The sequence below is a fragment of the Musca vetustissima genome, unplaced genomic scaffold (genome assembly GCF_032173495.1).
Source record: "Musca vetustissima isolate MV318-11 ecotype Yass unplaced genomic scaffold, APGP_CSIRO_Mvet_v1 utg5888, whole genome shotgun sequence".
Lineage (NCBI taxonomy): Eukaryota > Metazoa > Arthropoda > Insecta > Diptera > Muscidae > Musca > Musca vetustissima.
In genome coordinates this window covers 499,784-520,166 of record NW_026885167.1, presented here as the reverse complement: position 1 = coordinate 520,166, position 20,383 = coordinate 499,784, and the positions used below count along the sequence as shown (strand labels likewise).

General features: G+C 33.9%; 1 protein-coding gene across 1 annotated transcript; it reads right to left on the bottom strand.

Moving 5' to 3' along the window:
• Positions 1 to 5,341: 5,341 nt before the first annotated feature.
• On the bottom strand, positions 5,342 to 17,531 carry LOC133332307 (probable cytochrome P450 4s3). The gene is made up of 4 exons (XM_061540710.1): positions 17,381 to 17,531; positions 10,342 to 10,795; positions 9,576 to 10,285; positions 5,342 to 5,499 (listed from the first exon to the last, which is right to left on the bottom strand). The coding sequence occupies exons 1-4, from the start codon at positions 17,529 to 17,531 to the stop codon at positions 5,342 to 5,344; spliced, it is 1,473 nt and encodes a 490-aa protein (XP_061396694.1).
• Between the last annotated feature and the right edge of the window lie 2,852 nt (positions 17,532 to 20,383).

Genomic DNA, 20,383 nt, shown 5'->3' with positions numbered 1-20,383 from the left:
TTTTCGGATAGCCCCCATATAAGGGTACCTCCAATTTCGCGGTATTTTTGGGGGTTTGATCGCATTTTTCGACCGAATTCGCTGAAATTCGGTACTTTGAGTTCTTATTGGGTAGCAAATCTCTATACTAAAAATTATAAATATAGGTCAATTTTTTCTGGTAGCCCCCATATAAGGGTACCTCCCAATTTCCAGTTTTTGGGGGGTTTTGACCGGATTTTTGCACCGAGTTGGCTGTAAATTTGAGTTCTTATTGAGTAGCAAATCTCTCCACAACAAATTATAAATATAGGTCAATTTTTTCGGGTAGCCCCCCAATATAAGGGTATCCCCAATTTTCGATATTTTTAAGTTCTTGAGCGCGTTTTTCAACCGAATTCGCTGAAAATTGGTATTTTATAATCCTATATGGTAAAAAATCTCCCCACCAAAAATTATTAATATTCACACCTTTTTAGGTGTAGTCCTTATATAACCCCCCTTTTTTATATTAAGGGAACCCCACCCATTCTCGATTTTAATATTTCAAGATTTTCAATGGGCTGGTAAATCATTACCAATGCTTGTTAAGGTTTGTAACTTTGCAAATATATATTTGAAGATTTAAAAGAGAAGAAAAATAATTTACAAAAACTTTTGTTATTGTTTTTTGTAATTAAAAAAAAGTCCTTATTTATGATGGCGGGCATATAACTCCTCACTGGAACCCGAAAATTCCAACGGTGTTAGAAAGAGTACATGTATGGCTCTCGTATGAACTAAGATTATTGACTTCAATATATTTTTAGAAAATCGCGGATTTTTGACCAAAAACCAAGTTAAAAAATAAGGAAGATCTTCACAGACTGGCTTTATCCTAGTTCATACAATAGCTATACACTCACAGAGAAACGTGTAAAAATTTGGAATCGTTGATGCTGGCCCAATAAATCGGCTATATCTTCAAGAGTTCTTGAGATTTTCACTTGAAATTTTGTAGGGACATTCTTGAATTAGTGTAGATTCGAATAAAATCAAAAAATTTTTTGACCCCGAGAATGGGGGGGTCCCCTTAAAATAGTTATTTGAGTTGTTCCGTGTGTTGCGGTTGGGCAGTCGTTACTGGGAATATTCAATTTTTACACTACAAAGACTATTTAACCATCTGTTGTAAGCATTCCGCCTTTTAAAAATATTGTGATAAAAAAAAGAATTCAAACATGACGATAGTGATACCTCCTGAAGGAAAGAATTGATATAAACAATTAAAATATTGTGTTCAAAATTGGCATATACCGGTCATTAATTAGGCATAGCCCTTATATAATGATATCCCCAAATATTCACTATTTCCTACAATATTGGTCCCCCTTTAGTCATAGCCTCATATAAATTTGTAATCTAAATTACAGTAGTTTGAGGATTTTATACTCTACCATGCGTTATCAGTATCAGTCCATTTTTTAGATCTTACAGATTTTAGGAAAAATCCCCATTAAAAATTGCTGAAGTTTGTATTTGGTGTACATAATGGTTTACATATCGGTATATGCCCACTTGTAGAATTATCGGTATATGCCCACTTTTTGGTATGTCCCTATATTTTCATTGCATGTATCTGTTAGTATAGCTATGGTGGAGGGTATCCAACTCTTTTTCACTTGTTAATTTTTATTTACTCCCAAAAATATATAAAAATGGCTAGAAATAAATATAGTACACTGATAAAACATCATATTATCAGCGATTATTAAAATAATTTATCGCAGAAAATGATTTCGGAGAAATGTTCCATTAATAAACACACGATTTCTCAAATTATAAGTAGGTTTTATGCAACTATATCAGTAGTGACACTTCACCGCGGAGGGAGGCAGTGGAAAACATCAGTTCGTTCTGATCAACAAATTGTCAAAGCAAACAAGAGCGTGGACGAGCTATGGTAGCAAGTCTACATTCCCGAAAACTATTTGAAAAGAATCAGCAAGCCAGTCAGTTTGGCTCATATTAATTGGAATCCGACTCAGTGGAGAAATGTTTTGTTCTCGGATGAATTATAATTTAATATTAACGGCTCAGACACAAAAAATGACCGTGAGAAGGTAACAAAATGAAGGGCTCAAGCCTCAGTATTTCAAAGGTACTTGGAACCATGGAGGGGGATCAAAAATGGTATGGGGATGTTCGATATATTTACAAGATTCATAAAGTAATGGATAGGATCAGAGATGGTCCGTGTGACGAATTTTTTAGGTTTTTGACTTGCAAAAAGGTGTAAACGTCGAAAACGTCATATATATGTATAAAATGTAATAATTGTAACCGTCATTTATTTCAATATTATCATATACAATTATTTTCAAGAATGTATATTATTTTTACATATATCTGACTATTCCTTACTAGAACTGATAAAAATTTCTAAATTTTTTTTGAGAAAAACATCTTGAAATTTTATACGGATTTGGATAAGGCATGCGTAATTTCAAATTGATTAATGGAAATAGCTTTTTTGTCAAAAACCTAATGGATTTGGGTAGGTTTCCGACGTTTCTGACGTATGTATAATATGTCGGAAATGTACAGGGTTGCCCATATTCGACGGACCCATGTGTTTTTTTTTTAATCAAAGAAAAAAATAAAAAATTGGCGGTTGGCAATGTTAATCATTTAATTTGTTCCAAGTAGTTTTGTTTACATCAATTTTTTATATGATATCTCTCAAATGGGAGTCTCTGGCGTTGATGACGTATTGTGCCCTCTTTGCTGCATTTTCCATCGTTTTTGCCAACATTTCGCCCGGAATAGCGGTTATTTCTTCACGAATGTTGTCCTTGAACTCTTCTACGGTCCTTGGCTTGTTAACGTAAACCTTTGACTTCAAATATCCCCACAAGAAGAAGTCAGGCGGCGTCAAATCGGGCGAACGCGGTGGCCAGTCCAAATCACCACTTTTCGACATAAAACGGCCCGGAAACAAATTCTTCAGAAAATCGATTGTTATGCGACTTGTGTGGGGTGGAGCGCCGTCTTGTTGAAACCAGAACTGCCTCATACGCTTTCGACGATAACGCTCCTGATTGATGGTAACAGCATCGCCATTTTCATTTTGGAAGAAAAACGGCCCAATGACCGTTTTCGCACTAACGCCGCACCAAACTGTGACTTTTTCGTCATGAAGAGGCACTTCTTGAATCTCCTGAGGATTTTCAGTGGCGTAAAAACGACAATTTTGCTTATTTACGGTCCCATTCAATGTGAAATGGGCTTCATCGGACATGATAATTTTGTTCCAAAATTACTCGTCATTTTCGGTCATTTCGATGACTCTTTGGGCCCATTCCAATCGACGAGGCTTGTCCGCAGGCAACTTTCTTTGCGTCAATTGAATTTTGTACGGGAACAAATGCAAATTAATGCGAAAAATCCGTTGTAAAGTGGACCGAGCTATGCCCAACTGCTGAGAACGGCGTTTTTGGGATGTTCTTGGGGACCTCTCAACACTGGCTCGTACGGCAGCGATATTCTCGGCCTATCGCCTTGGTCGACTTTTATATGGCCTCTTCGGATTAGAAAGAGCCTTACCAGTCGAAAATTTTTCGTATAAACGCTTAATGGTGCGCACTTCTCACATTTTTTAATGTTTTAAAAGCACGTTGAGTTTTCACAATTGACTTCTTCTTTTGAATGTAAATTTCAACTATTTCAGAGTGCTCGCGTGGCGTGAATTGGTTCATGGTAAAAATCTGCTTGGACTGACGCTTCAAACGCGGTATGTCATTAAGCGATGTGACATCTCTGTCAAATGTTATGGCTTATTTATAAGAAAAAATTAAAACGGTTGCTTTATTGCAAACATTTTAATTTCAGTTTTTGCCACCAGGGTAGATCTCTCATCTTCGTTCAGTTTCATGTAATGGGTCCATCAATAATACTACGTCCATTCGGTCAACATGATATGCTGCACATACCAACAAAACCATTAGAGACTGATATATTTTCAATAGATTGAAATTATTTCTTACATTTCAAATGCCTATAAGAGTTTTTTGTTGTAATCGATTGTTGATTAAGGTAGACAAATCAGCAATCGATTACAACAAAAAAAATTCTTATATATAAAATTTGCCTTGAGTTATAAAGATATTTTGGATATTTTCGAGGGTAACTACATAGTGATCGGTTAGAAATATGTCGGTGCCCAAAATATTTTGGGACATTAATGGCTTTGAATTACAGTATTTAAAAAATATGAATTTATTTAACACAAAAAAAAAATAGAAAAAATTTATTTTATAATAAAAACACACTTTATTTACATAAGCCATAAATAAATAAAAAGTATAACCAAATTAAATTGTGTTATTAAAAGATGTTTCTATCTCGAATTCGTCATGCTTAATACTTGGTTGTAAATCGATAAGTAAATCGACTAATCGACTTTTTGTATTGAAAAGTCTATAACTCGATGTCGATTTTTGATCATTGAGGAAATCACAAAGACGACTTTCGACTTTATTATTTCGTATTATCGTCTTGTTAGATCTGCTTCTACGAATATTTTTGAGTGTTTGGAACGAGGTCAAAGCAGCAATTGTTCCATTGGTCTTGGAATAAGCTTTTCTGTATTTACTAGCTTTTGTTGGCGAATTGCCTATTTCTATGAGCACTTTTATGCGTTGGAACCAATTGTCAAAGTTTGATACACTTCCAGAACATGGGTTATAAATGCTTAAACAGTATTTAGCGACGATGTGTTTATGTGCGGGAAAAAAATATGTCAGGGATTATGGGCCATCATTTCAACATTTTTGACGCCCTATTAAGTTCGTGAATATTGTTGCGTCAGACTAACGCAAAATGACGTCATTGCTATAGCATTAAAATTTTAAATTCAATTTATATTTATATATTTGATAAATAGATATGTACTATGATTTCGAATATTGCGACGATTTTCAATTTTTTTGCTGGTTTATTTTTTGCAGTTTCCTGGCCTTTTTTGTCCACGAACGTTTTAAATAGGCCGTACTATATCTTGTAGATTCTCAAATCGCAGTATTTATAGGTAGGGACAGGAGGTCCCCCAATTATGTTTGTGGTCGCATACCTGAACAATCATCATACCAAATTTCATTGATTTTTTTGTTATGGTGCGTAAGATTTTTTTTTATTTTTTTTAGGAGGAATTATTTTTAAGATCTGAAAACGTACACCAGTTAAATGCTAATCAATATGAAAAAAGTGAATATTTATTTATTTTTAGTTTTACATTTTTTAATTAACTGTATTAATTATATCAATAAAAATTATTTTAGTATATAAATAAAATGTGTTATAAAATGTAAAAAAAATAATATTTTTAAGAACGACGTTTAATACCGACTTTAATACCATTGCCACTCTTCATTACCAGTTCGGGCAGAGCAACCGGTTTAAAGTCCTTGACGGGTAAAAATTCAAAATTACGCAGCAAGTGTGACAAACTGCATTTCAATTCCAGCATGGCGAACTTTTGACCTGAAATAATAAAACATATATATTTTTAGTGAAAGATTTGTTTAAAGAAACCTTTAACAGAATGTGAATTAACAGAATGGATGTGGATATGTTTTACAAAAATATTCCTCATTCGATCTTGAGTCAAATAATCTGCAATAGCCTCAAGCAAATATATAAAGTGCGTTTTTCATGGATTTTATAGTTATCAGTTAAAAATCATCGTACCAAACTTGACCTACGATGAATTTGTCCTTTTGGGTAAATACCAAACTCCACAAGGTCTTTTATTTCCAAAAGGTATTTTCCACCCTTAAAATCTTGTTCTACAGTTTTAAAAATGTTGGTAGATCTTTGAGTATAGCCCCTATATAAAAGTCCAGCTTCTTTATAAATATTTTGATGCATCAAAGCACACTTTAGTATCACAAATTGAATATAATTTTCCATTCCGACAGATGTAATTTTCCATACAACTCCGACTTTAACGATGTGTTAACTTCTATTTACTTTATTGGTTTAAATAACAAAATTACGTTTTATGTGTCCTGTGAAGCTTTAGGCTTCTCTGGAGAACTAATCGCAGTTTTCTAAACGAAGTTCCTGTAATCTCAGTCTCAGGTGGAGGATATTAAAAAGTTCAGATCAGACGTATGTTTAGAATGTTTCACAAGGCGTAATTAACGAAATGTACCATACCATACACTACTTTTGGAACATACAAAGGTTCTCCTAAGATTATTATTGTAACCGACAATAATATGCACATAATATATATATATATATATGATATAATCTGTACATGATGTGAATAGTGTTCAAAATGTGTTGCCAGTGTCCGGATTTCTGCACTTTATGAATTATGAATTATAAAACTTCAAATAAAGGCTTCTTGTCAGAGAGAGAGATAGATAGAGAGCGAGAGAGAGACTGAAAACAAATTTTGAGTGTGTTTGGTGTTGGCTTTCTATGGCACAGAAACTCTTTATCATTTATCATGCTTCGGAATGTCCGATTTTGGTCAAGTATGCACCGTTTTGTTCTATGATTTGTTTCCATTTTAAAGGTAACTTCATAATGCCTCTCTCATAGAAGTCCTGCTCTCTATTTGCAAAAAACTCTTGTAGTCGATTTTCACAATCCTCCCTAGATAAAAATTTGTATACCCTTCACCACACTGTGGTACAGGGTATTATGTCATTGAGCATATGTTTGCAACAGGCAAAAGGAAACGATATAGACACACGGTTCCTTTTGAGAATATGCATAGAATCACTTTCTGAGTCGATTAAAATTGCAGGTCGCATTTATCATCCGATTTGGATGAAATTTGGCACAGCACACTTATTTGGCCCAAGGACGAACCCTATTGAAATTGAAGGAAATCGGATCAGATTTAATTATAGCTCCCGTATATAGTTTCGGTCGATTTAAGGGGACCCCCCATTCTCGGTGTCAATTTTTTTTTATTTAATTCGAAACTACATTAATTCAATAATGTCCCTACAAAATTTCAAGGTAAAATCTCAAGAACTCTTGAAGATATAGCCGATTTATTGTGTCAGCATCAAGTGACGGCTAAAGGGCTTCTCAAACTTTAAACGCGTTTTTCTCTTTTGCGAATGACGAGCACGATAACTTAAAAACTAATAACCCAATCGATTCCAACTTTTTACACGTTTCTCTGTGAGTGTATAGCTATCGTATGAACTAGGATAAAGCCAATCGGTGAAGATCTTCCTTATTTTTTAACTTGGTGTTTGGTAAAAAAATCGGCGATTTTCCAAAAATATTTTGTCAAAGGTCCGCCATTTTGTTAATTTTAGAGCGAAGTCAATAATCCTAGTTTATACGAGAGCCAGACATGTCCTCTTTCTAACACCGTTGGAATTTTCAGATTCCGATGTTCGAGTGAGGAGTTATCATGCCCGCCATCGAAAATAAGGACTTTTCTTTGAACACAAAAAAAAAGAAAAAAACAACAAATTTTGGTAAATTATTTTTCTTCCTTTTTAAATCTTCAAATATATATATGTGCAAACTTACAAACCTTAACAAACATTGGTATTCATTTACCAGCCCATTTAAAATCTTAAAAATAAAAAATCGAGAAAGGGGCGGGGGTTCCCTTAAGGTAAATGGTGCGCCAATGTCCCTAAATATCTTTTGATTTGCATTAAATTTGGCATAAAGTTCTGAATTATGCCCAAAAGGATGTGTGCTAAGTTTCGTGAAAATCGGTTCAGATTTAGATATAGCTCCCATATATAGTTTTGTCCGATTCTATGTAAATGTTGCTCCAATGGCCCTATATACCTTTCGATTTGCACGAAATTTTGCATATTATACTGAATTATGTCTAGAATGATGTGTCAAGTTTCGAGAAAATCGGTTCAGATTTAGTATAGCTCTTATATATATTTTCGTCCGATTTAAGGTATCTAAATTTGGCACCGTGTACTCAATTGAGTTTGGAATGACGTGTGTTAAGTTTCGTGAAAATCGGTTCAGATTTAGATATAGCTCCCATATATAGTTTTGTCCGATTCTATGTAAATGGTGCACCAAATATGCGAAATATTGCATAGTGTACTGTATTGAGGCTAGAATGATGTGTGTCACGTTTCGAGAAAATCGGTTCAGATTTAGATATAGCTCCCATATATATTTTCGATTTGCACGAAATTTGGCATAGGGCACAAAATAAGCTCCTATATATATTTTCGTCCGATTTAATGTAAATTGTGCACTAAAGACCTATAGTTTGGCCGACCGGCACACAATTTTGTACAATGTACTGGAGTTACTATAATTGAATGTTTTGTACGTTGAAGTACTTTTCGTGCCTTTGAGATGGAAATTTGTCCCTATCATAGATCGTGTGTTAAGTTTCGAGAAAATCGGGTTAGATTTAATTTAAGTTCGTTCAATTTCATGTCAATGTTCCTTCGAAAAGGGGACGTCTGCTTCTACTTGTATTCTAAGTGAGGTACATGTACAATATGGAAAAAATAAACTATGAATGTGTAAAGTCTTCAATTTTCTCACACCTTACAAGGAAATGAGGGACTTCTATAGCTTCTCAATCCGAGTGTGTAAAAGATATTCATCTGATGTATTTAGAGAACGTGAAATCTGATATTGCAAACAATTCTGCATCTTTAAGTCAAAAATTACGATTTTTGATTTATGCCGGTCTTGCATCAAATGATCGGTATGTGAATGGGGTATGCTGCACTAAATTTTGTCTTAATGAAAAAAACGTTGAGTTGGGTGACGAAAATATATATGATGGGTATATATAAATCTGAAGCGATTTGGGCAAAACTTAATATACATCTTCGAGACTCAATTATAAACGCTGTGCAACTGTACCGATGTGAACGAAATTGAATACACCTCTTAGACTCAATTCTGTACGCTGTGCAAAATTTCGTCTCAATCGGACAACAATTGGGCATTTGGTGAACATTTAAAACTATTCCGTACGATGGACGAACGTTGGGTCTTTGTTGCATCTTTTACAAAAAATCAAATGAAGTCATGTATGAGGACTACATCTAAATCTGATCTGATTCGAAACGTAATACACGTCATTATAGGCTCAATTTGGTTCGATGTACAAATTTTCCTCTAAATCAAACAAACGTTTCGTATTTTGGACACAATTTATATGAAAATGGTCGATGGTACCAATGGGGCGTTATATACAAATCTGAAACGATTAGAAATTTAATACGTAGACCCTAGACCCAATTCGGGTCTATCGGACAAACATTGGGTGTTTGGTTCACCATTTAGATGTTATGGTTCAAAAATAAATATGGGACTTATATCTAAATCTAAACCGATTTTAAGGAACTGATCCGATTGCACGTCATTTTAAATTCAAATCAATATGCTATGCAGAATCTTGTGTAGATAGGAAAAAGACAGAGTCTTTCGTGAACCATCCACATAAAAACAGACCAAAATATATGAGAGCTATACCTAAATCTAAACAGATTTTAACGAAACTTGACACACATCAAGGTTTTCCAAATTTCGTCTCAATCTTACAATCCTTAAATATAAAAATCTTTTCTCAACTAACTTACCAATACAGTTTCTCGGCCCAGCACTAAATGCAACAAAACTGAACGGGTGCAAATCTTTTTCATTCTTAAAATATCTTGAAGGATCGAATTTTTCCGGATCGGGATAATAGGTTTCATCACGATGTACCATGTAGGCTAAAATACTGACACTAGCACCCTTGGGTACCGTCAGCTGACCAACTTGTAAATCTTCGTTGACAGCACGTGAATAGAATGGCACCGATGGGTATAAACGTAATGTTTCCTTAATGATGGCCTCCATGTAGGGCATGGATTCTTTTTCACGACCCTCCATAGCCATTGCCTCTTCATAGGCTTGCTTTTGCACTTCCGCATGTTGCGATAACAAATAAATAGCAAAACCAATTGCAGAACTGGTCGTGTCATGTCCCTCAAACATGAATGTATCAACTTCTTCACGAATTTCACGATCCGATAGTGGGACACCTTCCATTTGTGAAATCAGCAGCATGTCCAAAAATGCGAAACGTTTCTTTTGACCAAAACTATCACAAGACTTCTCGGCTTCCTGCATAGTTGTGATTTTGGAATCTTGTAACATTTTACGCCTTAGTTTAATTACACGATTGGTTTCGTCATGTAGAATTTTCAAGCAGGCATCACGCTTGCGGCCATCCTCCGTGAATTTAAAGAAGACATTATTCCTTTGCCAAAAGTTAAAGGAACGTTTGTGTAAAATGTGACAAATTCTAAAACAAATAAATAAATTATTTCAAAGAGTTTCAAATTTACTTCTCACACTCACTGTTGCACCGCCTTAACATAATCCGATTCGGATTGCATTTGTGCATTCTTCTTAATACCCATGGCCGTTTCACAAATAACATCCAAAGCGAACAGCGTAATATAGGGATAAATATCGAATTCTTCGCCATTCGCCTTCTCCTCTAGGCGACGCATTAGGATACGACAATTTTCCTCCATTGGTCCTTTAAATTCACTTAGAATACGAAAATGAAATGCTGGTGTCAGGAATTTTCTTCTTGAATGCCATGATTCTCCACCATTTGTTAACAGACCCTTGCCCAGCCAAGGCTCGACACTACTGTAATTCCTAGATTTATGCAAAAGATTATTGTTGCCCAACAACTGTTTGACATCCTCTGGGTCGGTAAAGAAAACCATCAAATCTTTGCCCAACCAAATGCGGAAGGTTGCGCCGTGTTTTTCACGTAACTCCTTAAACCATGAAAGGATTTCTGGAAGAAATTAAAAAAAAACAACAAATTATTGCAATTACAAATTATAAAGCATTAAGAAAATAACCAAAGGCAGACTGGGCCAACTACATGCTACAGTGCATATATCTACCGTACATGTATATTGGATAGGGATGTTTTTATTTCAAGCTACAGTAATATTTACCGACTTAAACCAAACTAATGTGCACCATATGTAGTTTTTAGAGTGTTTAAACAAAATTTAACACACGTCCTTCTAGACTCAATTCAGTACTTTGTATTCCGCCTCGATCAGGCAAACTTTGGGAACATGGTGTACCATTTGCATGAAATCTCGATGTCAAAAAAAAATTAATATGTTTTTTTTTAATTAATTCGAATCTGTACTAATTCAAGAATGGCCCTACAAAATCTCAAGAAAAATCGGTTCCAAATTTTGACACGTTTCTCTGGGAGTGTATAGCTATCGTATGAACTAGGATAAAGCCATACAGTGAAGAACTTCCTTATTTTTAACTTAGATAGTTGTAACAATAGGCGAATTTCCAAAAAAATCAAAGGTCCGCCTTTTTTTAATTTTGGATTCCGGATTTCGATGTTCCAGTGAGGAGTTTCATGCCCACCATCAAAAATAAGGACTTTTCCTTAATCACTAAAACCCACAACAACCAAATTTTGGCAAATTATTTTCTTATCTTTTAAATCTTCAATTATATATGTGTAAAGTTGCAAACCATAACATGCTTTGGTATTCGTTTACCAGCCCAATGAAAATCTTGAAAATTTTAAATCGGGAATGGGGAAGGGGACCTTCCCGGCTGAAAATATATATTGGAAATATATCGAAATCTAAACCGATTTCAGTGAAACTATGCTATTATAGAATCAATTCGTTGTTATTATAAAATCAAGCGTTTCAATCTAACAAACCTTAGGTATTTGGATCATCATTTAAATTCTTTAAAAATTATACGCCTATAGACATTTTAAAAAATCTACGCCTATAGACATTTTAAAAAATCTACGCATATAGACATTTTAAAAAATCTACGCCTATAGACATTTTAAAAAATCGACGCATATAGACATTTTAAAAAATCTACGCCTATAGACATTTTAAAAAATCTACGCCTATAGACATTTTAAAAAATCTACGCCTATAGAAATTTTAAAAAATCTACGCCTATAGACATTTTAAAAAATCTACGCCTATAGACATTTTAAAAAATCTACGCATATAGACATTTTAAAAAATCTACGCCTATAGACATTTTAAAAAATCTACGCCTATAGACATTTTAAAAAATCTACGCCTATAGAAATTTTAAAAAATCTACGCCTATAGACATTTTAAAAAATCTACGCCCATAGACATTTTAAAAAATCTACGCCTATAGACATTTTAAAAAATCTACGCCTATAGACATTTTAAAAAATCTACGCCCATAGACATTTTAAAAAATCTACGCCTATAGACATTTTAAAAAATCTACGCCTATAGACATTTTAAAAAATCTACGCCTATAGGCCCTTTATAAAATCTACGCCTAAAAATCTTGGTATCCTCTACAAGAATCTGTGCCTATAGGCCCTTAAAACATTTACGCATATAGACCCTTGAAAAAGGGTATAACAAACCTACGCCTATATACCCTTAAAGGGAACCCCACCCATTCTCGATTTTAATTTTTCAAGATTTTCAATGGGTTGGTAAATCAATACCAATGCTTGTTAAGGTTTGTAACTTTGCACATATATAATTGAAGATTTAAAAGAGAAGAAAAATAATATACAAAAAAATTTTGTTATTGTTTTGTTGTTGTTTTTTGTAATTAAAGAAAAGTCCTTATTTTTTATGCCGGGCATGGTAACTCCTCACTGGAACAACGGAATCCGAAAATTTCAACCGTGCTAGAAGGAGGCTCTCGTATGAACTAGGATTATTGACTTCGCTCTAAAATTAACAAAATGGCGGACCTTTGAAAAAATATTTTTGGAAAATCGCCGATTTTTGACCAAAAATCAAGTTAAAAAATAAGGAAGATCTTCACCGATTGGCTTTATCCTGGTTCATACGATAGCTATACACTCACAGAGAAACATGTAAAAATTTGGAAGCGATTGGGTTATTAGTTTTTGAGTTATCGTGCCCGCCATTCGCAAAAGAGAAAAACGCGTTTAAAGTTTGAGAAGCCCTTTAGCCGTCACTTGATGCTGACACAATAAATCGGCTATATCTTCAAGAGTTCTTGAGATTTTCACTTGAAATTTTGTAGAGACATTCTTGAATGAGTGTAGAATTGAATTAAATAAAAAATTTTGACCCCGAGAATATTATTTTACAAAATCTAATATTTTTAAAAATATTTTTAAACAAGTAAAACCGTGGTGCAGTTCTGCCTGGCCGAACATTTTTTATCCTCCGCCATGAATGTTGGGGCTATGACAAAAGGTTGATCGATATATTCCATCTTCAATGTCAAACATCCCAAGAATAGTAGCAAAATTCCAAAGCTATGTCATGGCCAAATACACCATCATGGTGGCATGCACTCATTGGTATAAAAACTGGGCTTGCAACTTGAACGTACCGAAAATTAGCCAGGACCCATGTGGTAGTTGGCTATTAAAAATACATTGAAGATTTTCTAGGAAACATGTACATATATCGAAAGTGTTCTGCAAAACAAAATTAAAACCACCTCGGTTGGAAAATTCTTTAAAAATGTCAAAAATGAATCGAAAACGTTTATATGGGGACAATGACAAAATATGGAATTATACAAAATATTTTCTGCAAAAAAAAAAAAAAAATGTACACTCCAAGAACCCGAAATGCTAAATTACAGCTACTTTTGTGAGAAAATTTCGAAGCTTAGATAAAAAAATGACTTACACCTTCCAAAAACTCTGTAACACCTATAATATTGTATCCAAATCGGTGTAAAATCGTATGACATCGATCCACTCCTTCTAGTATTTCCCCCCCAAAATTGTGAAAAGTTTTAAATTTCATATGGAGCGAACGGAATATACATATTACATCCAAAATTTGGACATCATAAAAGCCTAGATCAAGTCCGAAGATGAGTCTAGTCGAACCTCTACTTCAATATTTTTTAAAACATTTAAATTTCATTTGAGGCGAATGGAGTATCCGATTTTATCCATTAATTGCACATCATAATATTTTCCTAAACCTACATTAAGTCCGCAAATGGGTATACTTCTGGTACTGCGCCACAGATAAGAATATATAAGTTATACTAAGAGAATAGTAAATCCTATCTTAATATATAAAAAAAAACTTAGTGATATGTGAGTGACTGGCAGATCATCGCCCAAACGAAACGACTGAAGATAGAAGCTTGAAATTTTGAATGTCGAACTAGAAGGGTACGAAATGTACTTAAAGGCACAAAATATGACACCCTTTGTATTACTCAAACGGGAAGAACTAGAATTCTAAAATTTGGAAAGTTAGAAAGATGTGCAAACGAAACGACTGAAGATAGAAGCTTGAAATTTTGAATGTCGAACTAGAAGGGTACGAAATGTACTTAAAGGTACAAAATATGACACCCTTTGTATTACTCAAACGGGAAGAACTAGAATTCTAAAATTTGGAAAGTTAGAAAGATGTGCAAAAGGGTTTTTTCAAAATTCGACCCACTAAAAGTACTAAACTTTAATACATCTAGTTCTTCAACATATATAGCTAGAATCTTGAAATTTTATATAGAATACAGGTTGGGAAGTGGTATTGTTAAATATTGTGAATTATCCAATCGGCAACACATATATTTAATGGTATTTAGAGATCCCTAAAGTGATTAGTTACAATAAGAAATGGATACAATTCATGGTTACTTTTAATAGACACATAAGTAGTCATTAGAATAAACCAGACTTAGAATTATCTAGAATGAGAATGATCGAGAATATGTACCAATTAGATAAAAGAGGTTGCAACATAGAACGATTGTCTCAGTTGTTGTGTATAAGTCTCAGTTATAAGTTAAAGTCTCAGTTGTGAAGTAAAAGCTCTATTGTTAAAGTGTCGTCATAAGTGTGAAAGTAACGAGTGCTGTAAAGTTTGGAGTTTGTGTAAATAAAGTTTGAAAACCCCTCGAATATAAAACTGTGTTTTTTATTTGCTGTGGACATCACTGGATATTTGAAAAACTAATTTTCAACAGGTATGGTATGTATGGAAATGGTTTTAGAAATTTGTACTTATGTAAAGTACTAAATGATACTAAATTTGGTACATTTTGCATTTAATTGATCGTATAGAGACTGAATCCCAAAAATGAAAATTATGATTGGAGTACAGGATTGAGTTAGCTTTAACAAAATCTTTTCTTATGTGTTCGAAAAGTACTATATGGTACTAAATTCGGTACAAGTTGGATTTAGGTGATCAGATAGAGCTAAAGTCTTGAAATAGGAAATTGAGGTAATTTAGGAAATTCATAATTATGGACACGAAAAGTGCTAACTGGTACTACATTTCGAACAATTTTGGATTTTGGGTGAACGGATGGAACTGAAATTTGGAATTAAGATTATTGATGAGCTTTGGAAAATCGTATTTATGTGTACGAATAGTACTAAATTTGGGTAAATGAGAGAGCTGGAATGTGGGTAACAGACCGAGAGTTAAAAAGAATACCAAAGGGTTTTTGGTAGTAACTGGTACACCATTTAGTTAAACTTGAAGTACGTATGGAGGTAGTCTTCAAAATGTGTGCTAATGTGTTCCACGCTGGCACTAGAATGTAGTCCCGTTGGCCTTCGCGAAATCTAATATACAGTAAAATCTGCAAACAATTGCAGATCCCATTCCGGATGGCCACATTATCCGGATTATCGAGTGGTTTAAATTTATATCATTTAGTCATAATTCATTCATTGAAAAATTTAACAATTTAAATTTAATAGGTACCATTTTTTGTAAATAATCCAGATTATCCGAGGTCCGGATTATCGAGATTTTACCTTAACTGTCGGCAGCACCGACTGACAATTTTTTACTTAACTGTATCGAAGTATGCCCACATCCAAAAACTCGGAACGTCTCTTGGTTAAAATATGTGGTTATATCCCTCAAAATACCGAAAATGATTTGTCCCGTTATATAAGAGCTAAACATATGTGTACCAATATATCCCGTTTGTAATGACAACATCCCAGGAGTAGTAGCAATGCATCTTTCAACAGACGGACATGTCTAAATTGACATAGAATTTTATTCTGAATAAGAGTATATACCGCCGGTTTTACATGTAAAGGTAATAAGTCCATATTTTACTCAACACTACAAAACAACAACAAACAAGTGAAAATGCATTAAGTTCGGCCGGGCCCAATTTTTGGGATCCCTCGACCTCGTACTAAAAAATACCAAATTGCTGTGAATTCGGTTGAAAAACGCACTCAAGTACCCCAAATTTTGTGGGCAGATTTGTGGACACAATAAGAACTTAAAGTACTAAATTACAGCCAATTCGGTCGAAAAATACGAACAAAACCCCAAAATACTGAAAATTGGGGGGTATCGTTATATGGCCGACTATCTCAATTCGTTTAGATGCTAGAATGATTACAACAAACAGATGGGTATGGTTAAATCGTCATAGAATTTTATGCTGATCAAGAATACAGTATACGTTCCCATGGGTCGGAAATGATTAATTCGATGAGTTACAAACGGAAAAGCAAACTTAAAATACCCTCCATACTTGGTGGAGGGTATAAAAATGTCATAATTGTAGATTTTTTTACTAAATCGATTTGTTTTTACTTATTGGACATGTCGGTATCAAAATCTCAATTTCTAGAAAAAAAAATGACTTATACCCTTTTAATGTTAAGCCAGCGATATATTTTATAAGTCTCCGACAAATATTCCGAGGTGTTGCCAACGGAACGCCAGATTTAATATGCACTCTACTGTGGAGGGTGCAAAAGTATTAAAATGATAATTTTGTTCAAATAGTCCATTATAAAAATTATAACTTATAAATTATCTCAGGTCGTGCATTTTTCGGGTTTCAGCCATATTTTTATTTGGCCTAATGAACACAAAGACCCCTTTTCAAATAATTAAACAAAGAGTAACAAATAATTAATTTTTTTATTGTGGAATACTCGAAGTTTTGTTTGTTTGCATGCACCTGATAAGTACTGTGTACCTGAAAGGGTATAATATAATTTATTTTGGTAATTATAGTTCGTCATTCAATTTTCTATATTTTACAATTTTCGATTTTTATTACAAAAACATCTGCTCTATAACTAAACACTAGTGTCTAATGAAATGTCATTCATACGTCATCAACGACCAAAGTCTGGCAATCACTACTTATCAGTCCAAACATAATCATTAAGTTCGTGTGTAAGGCACTCATCGTGCATCGATGATGATGATAAGATCGCTACTATTTGATATCAAAGTCCATTTTGATATCACAGTGGCACATGTAGGTCGTGTATGTTGTTGTTGTACATTAAACACACAACAGAACTAGTTCTAATTTAATTTATTCAATATCTGATTGCACTTAACATTTTTTTTTTCATTTTCATTCTAAAACTTACGTCCTTTTTTAACATTTTCAATGAATTCACTGATTGTGGGACCCGGTACCGATTGAGACCATTGTCGTAGTTTGAGAAATTCCATAATTTTTGGCAAGCTACGCATAAACAGAGCCCATAAGGCGAAGGCTATTAAAGCCCATGTATTCATTTTGATTTGTTTGTGTTTGTTGTTATTGGTGTTGTAGTTAAAAATAAGCACAACTCGTTTATTTGTTTGTTAGTTAAAACACGCTTCTACTTGTAGAAAAATCCAACCGGGCCCCCAATGGAACGACGTGTGCACGCGTAACCAGTTAGATAGCAACTAAATGAAGTCGAATGAAAACAAACAAACAAAACCAGAATGAGTCTATGTTTTTTAGTAGCAGTTCCCACTTCGCTGGCAGCTATGATGTTTACTAAAGAGAAACGATCGGAACTAATCGCTCTCTTATGTTGTTCAACTAAGAGTTGGAATGTTATTGTAGAATTTATTGATTGTAATTTATTGTTATCTGTGGTCAGTTTTAGTTTTAAACTTAACCTAGTTTTTGGCGTTCATTCATGATTGTTGTAAATATATTAGGGTGTTCGGGTTTGGATATGGTTTATTTTTTACTGAAAATTATTGTTAAATAACAAAAATTTAAAGGGCAATGTGTACCACTGTAAAAAATTTCCACATTACCTGCCAAGTATTTATTTCGCCGTTTTGAGCTTTTTAAATATGATGCAATATCAATTTTATAGACAAGTTTGTCCTGGAATATATGTGAACAACAAAAATGTCTTTTAAAGAATTTGTTTTTATTTTCTTAACACCGAAAATATAAAGAAGAAAGTGGTACTGCACATTACCCGAAGTTCCTCTAATGACATTAAAAAAAATAAAACAAGTAAAAAGTGTCAGTCGAAGTTCCTCTAATTACATGAAAAAAAGTAAAAAGTGTCAGTCGGTGTTGCCGACACATATATACCCTCAGCCTATGGTTTGTGGAACGCAGATTTTATTATTGGTGGTATAAAAGGTATATGTTTTTATCAAATAATTGGTTCTCTTTGGGAGGACCGGAGGTCCTATAGACCCAATTTTAGGATTTAATGTAGGATTGGAAAAATATTACGATTTGCAATATTTGGATCAAATCGGACATTCCATTATCTTGATAATAGATTAACAAATTTTCTAAAATATAGACACATATGAAAGGAAAATTATAGGTCCTTATGAGATTTACACGTTTTAAAATGTTGACCCTTTGTGACGGATGTGGGGGAGGCTGGGGCACCTTCGGCATCGGGGCACCTTCGGCAATCGCGTTTTCGATATGAAGCTCTCACCGTACATCACTAGTTTCGATACATAGGTATCGAATATCGAAATAAATAACTGACACAAAGTTTGAAATTTCTAGCTAATAAGCTTATTTAAATATATGGGTTTTTGTATTTTTATAGATATTTCTGTAATATTTCAATTCCATTTCGTAAGTATTTCGTGTATAAAACTTTTAAAATTTTTGAGACAATATTATTAACTACGATGTGTATTTGTTATAAAAATATTTAAAAATAAAATGTTTTACAAATCTGATCGAAAAAAATGAAAAAAACTGTAAAAAGTACATTCGGGGTACATTCGGCATTTCAAAATGGGGCACATTCGGCCATATACAGATTGTGCAATATTATTTCCTTAAAATGATTTTGAGTTTGTCTTTAAACTAATACTTTAATATGGCTCGAAATTGCATATATAAGATCAAACGTGCTTGTATTGACGAAAATGCGATAGAAAACCCCTATTTCTGATGGTGTGTGCGACCTTGAGATGTAAACGTCCACCGCTAGAAAATAAAGCCCTATAATTCAAAAATTGTGTGGCGTATTAATACCAAATAGAGCCTTTAGAGGATCAGAATTTCAACCAGACTGATAGCGATGACAATTACCCGGCTATGACTATGGTGCCAAATGTGCCCCATCAAATGCCAAAGCTACCCCGGGTTGGGGCACATTCGGCAAATTTGACTTTTTTTACAAAACTGCAAAATTTTTTAACTAATACTATTTTTTTATATCTTGTTGGTACTATTTTTTATAATTAAGTGTCAGAGGACAACAATCAGCCATCAAGTTGTTATATATGTTGAATAAGTACTGAGATATAGAGCTCTAAAAAAAGTGCCGAAGGTGCCCCAGTCTCCCCTACTAGAGGGAGTGGACTGATAAGTCCCACGTTCCAACATTATACAGGCATAATTAAAATATTACGTTGTGCAAAATTTAGTTTTGACAATTTTGTTTTGGTGGATTGGACCCAGTGATTGTTCCCATCTTCGATATAGCTAGTTAAAAATATTACGATGTGCTTTAGATGGGATTTACAAGTTTTCAAAATTATGACGCTTTGTGAGGGATGTAATAGAAGGAGTGAACCGATAAGTCTCATCTCCCAACAATAACAAGTATAATTAAAATATTAAATTCAGTTGCCTTTGGTTTGAATCGGAAGCTCTTTTTGCATGGTATTATAAAATACCTTTTCAGCTCAATTTTAACAATTTTACGGGGAAGGTACCAGATGGAGTGGACCGATTTCCCCCTCTTGGAACTTAATAAGAGTTTGAAAGTAATTTTACTATGTGCACAATTTGGGTCATATCGGGTTTTCTATTAGCTTAATATTGGATATATAAATATTGAAATTTTTGACCATTTGTGATGTATGAGAAGGAGTAGACCAATAAGTCCCATCTTCTGATTTGATCTAGAATTGGCAAATATAATAGGTTGTGAAAAGTTTGTTTCAAATCGGATAGTCCGTTCGCTTGATATAAAAATCATTTTTAGTACAAATTTTGACCCATTGTGTGGAAGGCATGAGAAGGAGTAGACCAATAGGTCCCATCTTTCGATTTTACCTAGGCTTGGCAAAGATAATAAGTTGTGCGAAGTTTGGTTCAAATCGGATAGTCCGTTTGCATGATATAAAAGTCATTTTTAGTACAATTTTTACAA

Coding starts and splice junctions, on each gene's coding strand:
- LOC133332307 (XM_061540710.1), bottom strand. CDS start 17,531: ATGAATACATGGGCTTTAATAGCCTTCGCCTTATGGGCTCTGTTTATG. Junction 10,796..17,380: donor TGAAAATGTTAAAAAAGGAC/GTAAGTTTTAGA, acceptor AATTTCTTCCAG/AAATCCTTTCATGGTTTAAG. Junction 10,286..10,341: donor TATGTTAAGGCGGTGCAACA/GTGAGTGTGAGA, acceptor TATTTGTTTTAG/AATTTGTCACATTTTACACA.